Source organism: Chaetura pelagica, unplaced genomic scaffold, assembly GCF_000747805.2.
Source record: "Chaetura pelagica isolate M959 unplaced genomic scaffold, ChaPel_1.0 scaffold166, whole genome shotgun sequence".
NCBI lineage: Eukaryota > Metazoa > Chordata > Aves > Apodiformes > Apodidae > Chaetura > Chaetura pelagica.
This window is the reverse complement of record NW_009953758.1, coordinates 3,115,013-3,128,754: the sequence shown is the minus strand read 5'-3', so window position 1 is coordinate 3,128,754 and position 13,742 is coordinate 3,115,013. Positions and strand designations below refer to the sequence as shown.

Genomic DNA, 13,742 nt, shown 5'->3' with positions numbered 1-13,742 from the left:
TAAAGTCCAGTTGGGACCTGCATTTGCATACCTGCTAAAACAAGTCCTTTGTCCCAGGCATTTTTAGTGTGCACTGTGTGTGTGCTCTGGGGATTGATTCTCTTTTGCTGCAGGGATGTTGGCTTGCAGAACAGTATATCTAGCAAAGCCTTTGTTTCCAGCAAAAAATATTACTCCTGTCTTTCTGTCTCCTAAAAGAGAAGCCCTTTTTGCTGTACTCTTCACCAGGGAATAATAGGGACAGGGTGATATCAGTCATAAATTCTCTGTCACTTGCATAGTGTTTACTTCATGTGGAGAATGACAAATAGAAATGAATGAACCCATAAAATGTGGTCATGCATTGTTCCCTAATGATGTAATAGATAAGGACAAAGAAGTGTTATTGTAGGCTGGTAGAAGGCAGATTCTCTAGTGGCTTTACCAGGTTCTCAGTGGTGGTGTCACAGAATTTTTTTGAATGATGAGCACAGAATTTTGGTGACTTAAACAAGAACATATAATGACTGGCAGAACTAAATACAGAGTCCTCCATTCTGTCCTTGATTTACAAGAAATACTACTTTATAGTTAATTTTGGGTGTTTGTTGGTTAGTTAGTTTCAAGTGAAGACAGTGGTAATTTGAACTGAAAATGGAGGTATTCCCAGTGAATCTGTGCTTCTTCGGTAATACAGACCATGTGGCTCTCAACTGTGCATTGCTGATCTTCAGTGCAGGAAGATGATGCCTGCTTTTTAGAAAATAAGCATTTTCTTATTTTCTCCAACAAATGGAGTTTGTCCACCGGGAAGCTGATTGGACACTTTTCCCTCTGTCTTAACTGTAATGCCTATTCTTACCCTTCTGCTAAGCTCTTCTTTTTTTTCACACTTTTAAGTAACGTTTTCAGTGAAAAGAAACCCATGAACAAAATGCTGCTGCTTTTAAAAGTTGCAGTGGAAAATGGAAAAATATGTTACATTCCTTACAAACTTGTAACCCTTTTTTTTTCTTTTTTTTTTTTTTTTTTTTTTTTTTCCCTTCCTGTTAAAGATTTTGGACAAACTCCTGGACAGAGAGAGTCAAACTCATAAACCACAGACTCTGAGTTCCTTTTACTCATCCAGCAAGCCAACAGTAGCAAATCAAAAATCTCCCTCCAAACATGCTGCCCAGTCCACTGCAGCTATCCAGCAGCTTCCAGGGACTTCTGTCACACAGCAAGCTTCTGTAAGCACTGCAGTCCAGAGCAGTCCTGAGAACTTCGTGGACAAGAGTGCACAGGGTAAGAGGTGTTTTTAAGGGCTATGCTGACACCCTTCTGTTATCACTGCAAAACCAGTACTGTACATTTTTGCCTGTTTGGGTGGTTGTCACAGTGATTATATTACCATGTGGTTGCTTGATGATTACTAGAATGTCATTCCCCCTTTATCTGTTTGGCTGGATCTGTTTCTGTACACATTCTTATTGCACAGAAACTCAAGCTAATTTTCAGGTTTTCCTATCTTGAGCTGCTTGTATAACCAGCTAACATAAAGCTCCTGTAGCTCCATCTTTTTGGTTTGCATCACAGAGGTGCAAGATTTCAAAAGGTTATACGCTGAGTCAGGTACCTTAATGCAAGATAAAAAACTTAAGACTGCTGAAGGGCATTAGAGATAAACGTGGTTTTCTTCAAGCTGCTCCTCCACTTTGGTGGCAAACATCACATACAGCAGCATTTGGTGGAAAGCAGATACTCTCTTAACTCTTCCCAAAGAGATCAATACTAGCTGAGGATTACTGCAATAAGGTTAGGATTGCTGGAGGGTTTTTATTCTAAAAAATTTTCTATTGTTATGAATTTTGAGGAGTTAAGATTAAATGTTATTGGCCTGATACTAGATTATATGTTTAACACTGAAAGAAAATGGAGATAATCCTGGTCATAAATACCACTTATTTTATAAAAATCCTGCATCTTTCAATTTTTATGTCTTCTAAGTGGCCACATCTGGTTTCAGAGATAGAGAAACAAATCAGAATGCTTACCTTGTCACTGTCTGTTTATGCAGAGAGTTCTCAGAGGTCACCCTGTGAGCCAGCTACGGAGGCCACTGTCTTGAAACAAGAGGGAAAGGTCCCCAGTCGTCTGGCCCTTGGAAACCGAGGTGGATACAATGGGAGATGCTGGGGTTCACCTGTCAGGCAGAAGAAGAAACACACAGGTAGAAACTGACTTCTACATACAGCATCTAGTGCTGTACAAGGCAGTCTTGCTGGATTTTCAGCAATTCCCTTGCACTTGTTAGCCTTTCCTGAACTACAGAAGCAGTTGATTGTTTCTGAAGTGTTTGGCATGGAGAAATAGGTTTTGGTCCACAGGTTTCCTGCCCTGTGCCTTGTATGCAGCTTGTATGCCAAGCTGCCATACTTTTCTGACACCAGGTGTTTTCTGGATGATGGATTAGATTTCTGGAGCTGAATGACTGCTGGACTCTGGGAGCAGAGCACTGTGCTCATGGGTCCAGAGACAAATACAGAGGAGCTGCTGCCTCTACAGTTCTCTTGAAAGGGTTATAAGAATGAGAAGAACCTTTGTGTAAACTATACAGCATATACCGAAGGGTTTTCTTCATACTCATACAATCTGGGGAACTTGACTTTGTATGTGTATTTACTTCTTGTTGATACACTCTGCCAAAAAGTTTGGCAAATTGAGTGAGAGGCTGGGATGGTGTGAAGGGGGAAATAAAAATACATTGTTTTGGGGCTTTTCTGCTTTTTAATCTGAGAACTGCAAAATGCACCCTGATATCTATGGCCACACTGACTAATTTAATCTCTCTTGATTTGCAAAGTAGAATGCCTGGCAGCTGTAAGGCTAACTTGATGTGGAACAATAGTTGGGACTATAGGTGATGTGAGTAGAAGTTTACCTACCCACATTGCATTTACCAATCTTGGTGACATTACTGTGTTGGTTCTGATGTTACAGGCATGGCTAGTATTGACAGCAGTGCTCCTGAAACCACTTCTGACAGTTCTCCAACACTCAGTCGGCGTCCGCTACGTGGGGGTTGGGCAACAACATCCTGGGGCAGAGGACAGGACAGTGACAGCATCAGCAGTTCTTCAAGTGATTCACTGGGATCTTCCTCTTCCAGTGGCAGTAGGAGAGCCAGTGGGGGAGCCCGTGCAAAGACTGTGGAAGTTGGCAGGTAATGAATAATACCAATACATGGAGGCAACTGCTAGGCCTGATGTCTGGCACATGTGCACCAGGAAGTACTTCCTTGGAACTGTTTGCTTTGTTTCTTCTGGACCCTAAAGACAGGAACTCTGCATCCCAGCTAGTGAACTTGGAGTACTTGTTGCTGTCTGAGGGTTCCTCTGTCTTTTTCTTCTAGGTATAAAGGAAGGCGGCTGGAGAGCCATGCTCCTCATGTCCCAAACCAGCCCTCAGAGGCAGCTGCTCATTTCTACTTTGAATTGGCCAAGACAGTCCTTATCAAAGCAGGTGGAAACAGCAGTACCTCCATCTTCACCCACCCTTCCTCCAGTGGTGGGCACCAGGGACCACACCGCAACCTTCACCTCTGCGCCTTCGAGATTGGGCTGTATGCACTAGGGCTGCACAACTTCGTGTCTCCCAACTGGCTCTCTCGGACTTACTCCTCTCATGTCTCTTGGATCACAGGTTACAGCAAAGCTTTATTGGGAAGCTTGCTTTTGGGCAGGAAGAAGGGGAGGGAGATGAGCTTATGCTCCAAAATGGTGATGCTGATGTGCTGTGGAAGCCAATGTAAGCTCCTGGCACAACTGGCAGTACAAGCTGAGCACCTGTGATTTTACAGAGTGGTGCTTGTTTTGGCCTAGAAAGTTATTGCAACCTGTTTCTTCTTGATTGTACTTCAGAGCTATACACCACTTCTCACACAGAGACTGGTCTTAACTGCTCCTTCAGAGGTTGGCTGAAGCGACATACATGTCAAGTCTCAACACTGTCTTGGCTGTGTTCAGCATTTCGCTTTCCTCCTCCTTCTGTTTGCACCTAGACCTGCTTTCTATCCATGTGGCTCCTGGAGCCTGATGAAAAATGCCCTTGTAAATGCCTCTGTTCCTGACACAATAGAAATAGATGGACAGTCCAGGCTGTGGTTTGTGGGTACTAAAATCAACTGTAGCAAGTTCTTGTCAGTTTCAAATGCATATTTACCTTAACTTTAATAATGGTGCTGTAGCTCACTGCTTGCTTGTTGAGGCATCTTGCCTCTCCTGTGTTTAGGAAGGAAGAGCCTGAATTTGACTTGAAGCCAAAGGGGAGGAACTGGGCTCTGTTACTGTTCCTAAAGGCAGAGGGGAGTGCACCTCCTGTCGAGGGAAGGCTGACTGGAATTATGCTGGACATACAGTGGTGTGAGAGTCTTCTCTTTTCCTCTTAGGGCAGGCCATGGAGATTGGTAGTGCAGCCTTGAATATCTTGGTGGAGTGTTGGGATGGACATCTGACTCCCCCAGAGGTGGCATCATTGGCAGACAGAGCTTCACGGGCCAGGGATTCCAACATGGTGCGGGCAGCTGCTGAACTGGCACTCAGCTGCCTGCCCCATGCCCATGCCCTGAACCCAAATGAGATCCAGAGGGCTCTGGTGCAGTGTAAGGAACAGGTGAGCATCAGATGGGGTCTGGCTAGCACAAGCTCATTTCCAGGCTCAAGGTCGTGCTGTGAGATTGGCTGTTCTGTGCTACTGAACAGCCTTAATCCTAGTTCTGTGGATTTCTCTTTATTTTTAATGAGTAGCTGTGATTGTTCTGTTGCATAGTTGTGATCTGTCTGGTTCCAATAGCATGAGTTATTTAAGAGTGTCTTTTCTCCTGTTGTAGATTTGTCTGTTGTGTTTCTGGTTTTCTGTTCTTCACTTCTGCTTTTCTTCCACTGTCCCAGGACAATTTGATGCTGGAAAAGGCCTGTATGGCAGTAGAAGAGGCAGCCAAAGGAGGTGGCGTGTACCCAGAAGTCCTCTTTGAAGTAGCTCACCAGTGGTACTGGCTTTATGAACAGACTGTTGGTGGGACCCCAGCCCAGAGAGAAGGTGCCACTGGCTGCAGTGCCAGTGGTACACGGGCTGCTTCTGAAGCAGCACGTGGGTTGACAGACAACCGGGTGACATCTGAGCCAACCACTGTAACAGTGGCAGCTGCGGTAACCGCGGCAGCAACCGTCATGCCGGTAATCTCTGTGGGGTCAACCATGTACCAGCAGCACACCATGGCGGGGCCAGCAATGGCACATACACACACACAGGGCCTTCACCCTAACACAACCCTTCAGACTCACATCCCCTGTAATCCTCAGTATATTGGACACACTATCCAGCACATGCCACGCCCAGCTGTCTTCCCCGTGCCTGGCTCAGCGTACCCCCAGGTGAGTTCTGCCTGTGTCGTGTTCATTTACAGTGACTTTGTGAAGCTGCTTTCAGAGTATGTCAGACTGGGGAGAGCATGGGATTCAGACCTGCTGTGGCTTGGCATCTAGCTTCTGCTCTTACTTGCTGATTTGTGATAGTTACTTACTCAGCTCTTGTATTACAGGGAACCTTCTGTGGGTGCATGTGAAGTCTCGAGTATATAAAATATAAACATGAGTAGTTTTTAACTTTTATTACTCTATTTTCTCAGAAGGCACTGGACAGGAAGCTTCTCTTGAGAGCTTGCAAAGTAATTAAGAGACTACAGAAGAAAAAACAGAAGTTATTTTAACCTCTGTGTATTTTTAAAGTTCTTGGAGTGGTTTTCTGCAAACTGATTAGATTTAAAAGGAGGAGGAGCAAGAGCATGTAATGATTGTGTGGTGCAATGTAGTTTCTGTGCTGATTCTTCCTGTGCTTCCTCCCCACTGTCAGATTGGACTTCCCATGCTCAGGGGTTTGTGTGGAGGCGTCATGTTTTGCAGTTTTTCTAAACAGTCAGACAAAGTAGATGGGACTGTTAATTATGTTCTATTTTAGGGTGTCCATCCAGCATTCATAGGAGCACAGTACCCGTATTCGGTAACAACACCATCACTGGCAGCTACAGCAGTGTCGTTCCCTGGTGTGCCAGTCCCATCCATGACGCAGATTGCGGTGCATCCCTATCACAGTGAGACAGGACTGTCACTGTCTTCCAATGTAGCAAGTAAGTGTTACAGCCCTGGGCTGTGCATAGCATAGACTTGTTTACTGTGCCTCTTTAACCACAGGTGGAACTAGGGTTCTTGCACTGAAAAGTTCTGACCAAATCTACCCCAGCCTAAAGGTGTGCATGCTCGGGTGTACGGGGACTCATGATAGGGGCTGATTCAGCTAGTGGAGCTTTAATTTCTTAATTTCCAGTATGAGATTATTTTGCCCTCTCAGACTAAAGTGTGTTTGGAGCCCTTCTGGCCTTTCTGACATAAAACTTAGAGCTTTATTCCCCCTCTCCTCAAGGCAACAAGAGCATAGATGATCTTAAGCAGGCTCTTGTGATTACTTTGGGTCAGATGAACAGAGTGCAGCAAGCAAGCAGACTTCTGCTTACAGTAGCATGAACAGATGTCTTTCCTGCCCAAAGGGATTGGAGGCAGCCAGTGCCCAAAACTTGGAACTTGTATAAAATGTACAGATGTTTTGGCAGGATGATGTCAATGGCAATCTGAAGGATTGCTTGCATGTTGTGTTGCAGCTAGAGTGGAGGTGAAGACCCATCAAGTAGTGTGCAGCACTGGAACAGCAGATGTGGACTGAATTGTGATTGTGCTCCCATTGCCATGGGGTTTTGCACCAGTGGGTCACGGCTGTCCCAGGTTCTGTTATCCCCTGATGGGAGAGGCTGTGGTGTTTGCCTGTTTGTACATTTTTTTATTCATACTTCACAACTCACCAGGTTCTGGAAAACTGGTACATGGGAAAACACTTAAGAGCTTTGTTGGTCTCTGTCATATCCAGATTATCAAGAGAATATTTTCTGTTATTTTTATCTTGCATTTTCATGCCAAAAAGCCACTGCAAAATCAATTAGAATAGTCCTGAAGGTTTCAGGATCTGAAGAGCATCCTTTGCTGACAGTCCAAGTCCCGGGCTGCTGCTGTGACTCTTAATTGTGAGAAACAATTTTTGTATTCCTCCAAAGAGTTATGAATCTTCCAGAACTTCTAACGCATCCTTGAGCACTTAAAAGGAAAAAACAACTCCACCCTTTCCAGTTGCCATTGTTTATAAGTTGTTTAAACTTTGTTTTCAGTTCTTAAAATACTGTTCCTGGAGTACACAATCACGTGATGATGCTTGAGCTCTGGCAACGATTCAGCTCATTCTTGCACGTTATTCTCCTTGGCCAGGCTTCAAATGCAGGATGGATTTTGCCTCGTTTTGTGGGTTGTTTGGCACTGTGTGTCTGCTTGGTTGAGAAGGCCAGACCGATCTTTCCTGTGAGGCACATGGTGCTCAGGTATTCAACTATTCACTAGTAAACCTTTTTTAAAAAAGGCTGGATGTGGCAGGGGAAGAGGAGAAACAGGAGCTTGAAACATTGCCTACGCTGGTGTGGTAGCACCACAGAGAAGCTGTGAAGTAAGGGTAAAAATGTGCACACACCTAATGGCACCTCTGCCTTGGAATTCTCAGGCAAACGTTGCTCTTTCCTCTCCGTACCTTTCTTGAGAGGGAACATTAGGTAAACTTGAGTCCCTTGTCAGAGTACAGCTTACTGGCTTGTCTGTACAATCGTAGGTGGTTGACTTTGCCTATACTAGTTAAGTGTCTGAAGGTGATGGAGCTTCTCAAGTTTCCTTGCTGTTTTTACTGTTGGTATCTACTGCCAGCATATGCAATGGCTGTTCTTTCCAAGGATGGATTGGAGGCTAGTCTTCCCATGTGGTGGCTGGGTGGAGTCTTAGCTGTCTTACAGCAGAAATGAAGAAACCTGACAATGTTGGACTTGATCTTTGAGTCACTTAATACTGTCCCCTGCTCAGTGATTTTCCTCAGCAGTTTCTCATCAGATGTAGACATGCACATGCTTGTTTTTGAGGACAAGAAATCAGAACCAGACATGTCATTTAATAATAGCAAAGACCTTTCAGTCAACACATGAATTTACATGTAAAATATGGCTCATGTATGTTCAGGGTATACTGCAAAAGAGATGGTCAAGCATGCAGCTCAGCCCCTTCAGGCCCTGCTTGCAAACAAAATAGAGATATTCCTAGCCCATTGTGTTTCAGTTGCAAGTCTGTGGTTTTTGATTGCTGTATTGTTCTGTTTAGGAGAGCAGAACACTACATTGACAGGGAACTGTCAGGTGAGGGAAATGATGGCCCAAAAAAAACATTGTTTAGGCTGGTGGTGGGTCCTAATGCTGCTGTTTTGCTCTCTTCAGTAGGAAGTGTCCATGCAGGATCAACGTTCCCAGCGATTCAGGGGTCTTCCTTGACAACTTTGTCCTCACAGCCCAACTCCCTTGTTACAGGGGGTTTTCCTGCCGAGGATGAGCAGCACAGTCAGCCTGTGAGCCCCCAGGGTCTGCACTACCTCCACTCCGCATACCGAGTTGGTAAGGATGGCCAAGTGGGTTTCTGTGGCCCCCTCGAGAGGGATTCAGGGTAGGGCTGCACGTTTTCACTGTCATTTAGCAATTTGCTACTGCACCTGTGGGGGATTATGACATCTTAGTTACATGGGGAAAGCCAGTTCATGATAATACACCGAGGCTAAAAATTGAGACCGAGCAATAGAAGGTTGAACAGTTGCTATTGAAAGCCATCAGAACAGAAGAGAAAGCTAAGTGCGTTATTGCTGGGAAGAGTCTTGCCTATCAGCAGGTGTATATAAAGGAGTCTGGACAGGGCTCTGAGGATGTGGTTGTGCAAGTTGTGTGACTGTGTGAAAAACATGGAGTTCAGCTCCTGTTGCTCATGGATGATGAAGGCACACTCGTAGTGTAGTAATATCAGTTGAGTCTTCAGAGGCACACAGGAATATCCCCTGTGCCTTTCCAGCTGTGTTGTTGAAGACTGACATGGAGGAAAGTTACATGTTGTGGAGAGTGGGTAAGTAATTAGTGTTCCTTAGTCTCTGCCTGAACTGCCATTGGTACAAGTCTATCAGTCTTGGGTTTTCTGATTGAGCTTAGATTGCAGTATCTTACTTCTACATAGTCATGGTCTGATCAAGTGGATACATGGAGGGGTGGGAAGGAAGCCTCTAAGATAAGCAAAGCCAGTGCAGGGCAGCAAATAAGGAGAAACAGCAGGAAAATGGAAAGAAGGCTGTCTAGAGGTTGCTTGAGGTTTTTTCTTTTTTTGTTGAAAGCTAGAGAAGAAAGTACTTGTTAGCCAGAGAGTGGTACAGATGTCATTGGAAACATGCAGTGGTAAGTTATAAGCCACGAAAGGCGTTTGATAGCCTGACTAATGGAGAAGTGGGGAAGAGGGTCTGGCAGATCAAGACACAGTTCCTGTTGTTATTTTAAAACTTTTTAAATGGGAGGATTTGCATGAAAAATTGTAATGAGTAAGTGAAATGTTTGCAGATTGATGATGCTACAGCTCAGTGTTGGCCTGTTGTCTTTGCAGCTGAGTAAGCTGATTAGGGTAGCTTTTTTGTTGCAAAATTTGGAGCAAATGTTTTGATTTCAGGACATCTTTTGTAGTGCAGCCTTTGGAGCTATTTGCTTGACCCTGTTGTAGATGCTAGTGGAGTGTCTCTTTGCAGCTCTAGTGAGGTGTGATGGCTGTGCAGATTTCCCAGCCTAGAGTAGCAGATCTGGATGTTTTTACAGATACTTACTGTGTTGACAAACTCCAAGATGGGACTTTTGTTTTGCTCTGGACTCTTTGCAGCTAGGGAATTTTCTGCTGTTGAAGGGCAGGTCAACCAGGTTGTGTTGCAGTGAGTGAAGTGCTAGACTAAGCCTTACAGGTCAGAAGTCCTGCTTGACTCTGGCTGCCCCTTTCTCACAGGCATGCTGGCTCTGGAGATGCTTGGCCGAAGAGCTCACAATGACCATCCCAACAACTTCTCGCGCAGCCCACCCTACACAGAGGATGTAAAGTGGCTCCTTGGGTTAGCTGCAAAATTAGGTAAGGCTCAGAGCAGTATTTCAGCAGAAATCCACTTGCTGGGATTTGAACTATGGTGGGGAAAAGCTCTCTAAAGAGTGAAAATTCAAAGATTGGGTGAACCTGACATCTGATTCAATTTCTGAGAATGTTCCAGAAGATCCCTCCTGCTCTTTCATCCTGGCAGTTGTCCCATTTCTGGGTTCTGTAGGCATGCTGTTGAATTTTGAGGCACCGGATAAAGTGCGTGAGGTTGGACAGGACTCAAAGCTTGTATCTTTTCCATTCTATAACAACTTTTCCCTTTCCAGTACCTTGTAGTCATTCCTCTTTCTTATATATATTTACACCTTCTGTGAAGACCTTGTATAGCAACGGGCACTCAAACCACCAATTGTTCTTTTTATTTTACTTCACTTTGCTCTTGGATCTTTTTTGTCAGCTCTTTTTTTTTTCTTAGTTATTTCATCAGCAGTAAGAACTTTTAAAAAAACACCTCTACAAACAGCCTGTCTATTGGCATGGCTTCTACTGCTGCTGGGGGAGCTGCATGATAGGCAGCAGTGGGCTTGACTGTTTCTCCAGCCTTGCTAAGACCTGAGTGCTGGGGCTGCAGGTGCTTCCTACATGGGCAGGCACGAAGCAGTGGGAGGAGGTGTAGTGTATCCTTGCCTCTCTAGTTACCTTGCCACATTGGTTTTCTTTCATATCCCCTTCAAAGACAGGTGAACTGTGACTGAGGTGGTACCTGGTCTCCGACCTAATGAATTTATCAGAATAAATGAGAATGATTTCTTGTCCCCATGAGTTTGCTAGACTATGGTCCCCAAGCCTGCTGAAGGGTACATTACATGGAGAAGAAGGTGCCCCAAATCCAGGTTCTTGCTGGAAGTAGTTGATTTCTTCTGTCTCTCTTACCTTAACATTGTTCTAATTTTTCCTTCCTGTGCAGGTGTAAACTATGTGTATCAGTTTTGCGTTGGTGCAGCCAAGGGGGTGCTGAGCCCTTTTGTGCTTCAGGAGATCATCATGGAAGCTCTACAGAGGCTCAACCCTGCCCATGTGCACAACCACCTGCGTACCCCAGCCTTCCACCAGCTGGTGCAGAGGTGCCAGCAGGCCTACATACAGGTAATGTGCGGCCTGTCTTGCCTGTCAAAGCTGCCTTGGAGGTAGCTCCGTGTGTGTGTGTGTTTGTGCAGAGGGGAAGAGGCCTTGGTCACTGATAGCTGAACTGTTCCATTGCCTGGTGCATCCCGCTCCCTCAGCATGGACTAGAATAAGCATCACTTGTCTGTATGGAGGCTGCATACAAAGGACCTCATTGTACTGCATCTTCCAAGGCCTCTCACCTCCTGTGCTTACCGTAAAGGATGGGGTGGTTCTGTTCTTTGTCCTCATTCTTTCTCCAAATGTTACCTGTGCCTTTTAACTTCTGTACTTTTTCTTTGCTATGTTTTCAAGCCCTCTGCCCACCTCCTGTCCTAGCCTTTCTCTTTTTTCTTTCCTTGTTTGCAGACTGTCTTCCACTTGTCATGAAGCTCTAGCATGGCTGTCTGATGTGCCAGTGCTGGCACTAATAGGGGAAGTGGCTTGGTCAGCTATTAGTACAGATGAGATAGCTCAGGATTTATTGAAACGAGGACAAGTGTGTTTCAGTGAGCCAGCTGGAGTATTAGAGCTGCCTGTTCCTTAAAACAGTGTAAACAAGACACCCCAAACGTATCTTCTTCTCTTGAATAAATGGCCAGAAGGGTGATTCTGTAGCCATACTGTCTGGGTTGGACTAGCTGTCCTATTGCCTAAGTGGTATTTTTAAGAAGTTACTGCTTGTTCACTAAAACTATTTTTCTGAGCTATATTGGGGAAATATATTTCTCAAAAGCTGGACCGGCACTTTTGGGGCCTTGATTGAGAAGCTGTTGGAAATGACAGTGCTAAGCCTTAGAGATATTTTGCAGGAACTTAGTGTAAGGCTTACTTCTTCCATACCCTTTAGTAAAAGATATGCCCAGTGAACCTGCAGAATTAATGGTATGAGGGTTACATGCTGGTGGGTGATGGGGTAGAGTGCTAGCTGGCTGTTTTGCGCTGTGCTGTGGTGCAGTTTGGTGTTTGTGAAGGAGGGAACACCTGCTGGTGATGTGGGGTGGATTTTGGTGCTCTGAGGGGACACTCACCTTGGCCATGTTATGAGTAAGAAATATCATTGCTGTCTTGGGAGCTTGCTGTCCTGTCAGAGCCTTGTGAGTCTTGGAACCTGTCTGGGGTGACAGGACCATGTGACGTATTGGCCTGGGAGCTCTTGAGTCCTCCTCTGAGTGTCACCAGCATGAGGGTGGTGAGCAAATACCTTAAGGCTCTTTTCCTGTTCCCATCCAGTATATCCACCATCGGCTGATCCATCTCACTCCAGCTTACTACGATGACTTTGTGAATGCCATCCGCAGCGCCAGAAGCGCCTTCTGCCTGACTCCCATGGGCATGATGCAGTTTAATGATATTCTCCAGAACCTAAAGCGCAGCAAGCAGACAAAGGAGCTGTGGCAAAGGGTCTCTCTGGAAATGACCACCTTCTCGCCGTGACAGCAGACAGAGCTACACGGACATACAACCCTTTGCCCCTCATAGTTGTAGTTCCATTTACACCATCCTCCTCTCTGGTGTCTTTTTTTAATTTTTGTTTTAACTTGTTGGAAACCACTGATCTGATGTATTTATACTATGACATTCCTCTCCAGCACTGTTGCGTGTTGGCGCTCTGCTTTGCTCGCTCTTCCTCCTCCTTGCCAGTGGGCTGCAGGCTTCAGAAGCGTCAGGAAATGAGAAGGAAGTTGAGATGGCTGCCCTGTGGTGTAGTCACTGCTTTTTTCCCTGGGCCCCTGAAGGCTGTCCTGCGAGCAGTTTGCAGTGTGATTGCGCACATGTTAGAGGGGTGGGGGATTCTGTCTTTAAATATTTATTTTGGCATTTTTAAATACGTAATTTTTTTTTTTTTTTTTTTTTGCTTATATGGGTTTCTCTTACTCCACACACCATCTCCTGTCGGGAGAGGCTGAGACTGCTGTGCACAGCCAGTTCTCCATTCCTTTCAGCACCTCCTGTTGAGAGAAGCTGAGTCTGGAGTAGCAGGGCCAGGGCCACCTCTGCAGCTTTCTGCAGCAGCTGCTGAGGGCGGAGACTTGCAGAGGCTGGAGCTTGGGCAGTCAGAGTCCATGACTGTGCTGAGCTGCCTGGAGACTGCCAGAGTGCTTGGACTCTTTCTCAGGAGTGTTCCTCACTGGACACTGCTGGCTCATTGGATGTTTTGATCCTGATTGTTCTGAGTTGTACAATCGTTTATTTTGGCTGGGGTATTACTGTCCTGTAATCACTTTCTTATCCCTTGTCTCTTCTCGTTTCCTGATTAAACACTCGTTTTCTTAGGCTGGCTCTCTTCTCTCTGATGTTGACAGCCTGATGGAGCTGACCAGTTGTGTTGTCAGTGGGAGCTCCTTTGAGCTCTGGTAGTTAGCAGTCCTGCCTTGGGGAACAGCAGTCCAGCACAAGGCAGGTGGCCAGAGCTTTCACACAAGCTGTGAGCCAAAGCTTTCTTGCCTGGTACAGCTCTGTGTGTGACATGCCTCTGCAAAGGCTGAGGAACCTGTGGACTGGGTCACTGATGGGTGTCAGGGGAGCTGGTGGTAAGCCTGG

At 45.5% G+C, this 13,742-nt stretch overlaps 1 protein-coding gene across 1 annotated transcript in view; it reads left to right on the top strand.

Moving 5' to 3' along the window:
• Window positions 1-13,468, top strand: part of ZSWIM8 (zinc finger, SWIM-type containing 8) — a 61,697-nt gene extending 48,229 nt beyond the window's left edge. Inside the window, exons 18-28 of the mRNA XM_010000763.1 lie at window positions 1,035-1,266; window positions 2,039-2,191; window positions 2,962-3,184; window positions 3,374-3,663; window positions 4,409-4,632; window positions 4,911-5,393; window positions 5,977-6,145; window positions 8,369-8,542; window positions 9,951-10,070; window positions 11,002-11,180; window positions 12,432-13,468. Of these exons, the coding sequence (XP_009999065.1) occupies window positions 1,035-1,266; window positions 2,039-2,191; window positions 2,962-3,184; window positions 3,374-3,663; window positions 4,409-4,632; window positions 4,911-5,393; window positions 5,977-6,145; window positions 8,369-8,542; window positions 9,951-10,070; window positions 11,002-11,180; window positions 12,432-12,635 (2,451 nt within the window). The 3' untranslated portion in view covers window positions 12,636-13,468. The remainder of the gene's footprint in view (window positions 1-1,034; window positions 1,267-2,038; window positions 2,192-2,961; window positions 3,185-3,373; window positions 3,664-4,408; window positions 4,633-4,910; window positions 5,394-5,976; window positions 6,146-8,368; window positions 8,543-9,950; window positions 10,071-11,001; window positions 11,181-12,431) is intronic.
• The last annotated feature ends 274 nt before the right edge of the window (window positions 13,469-13,742 follow it).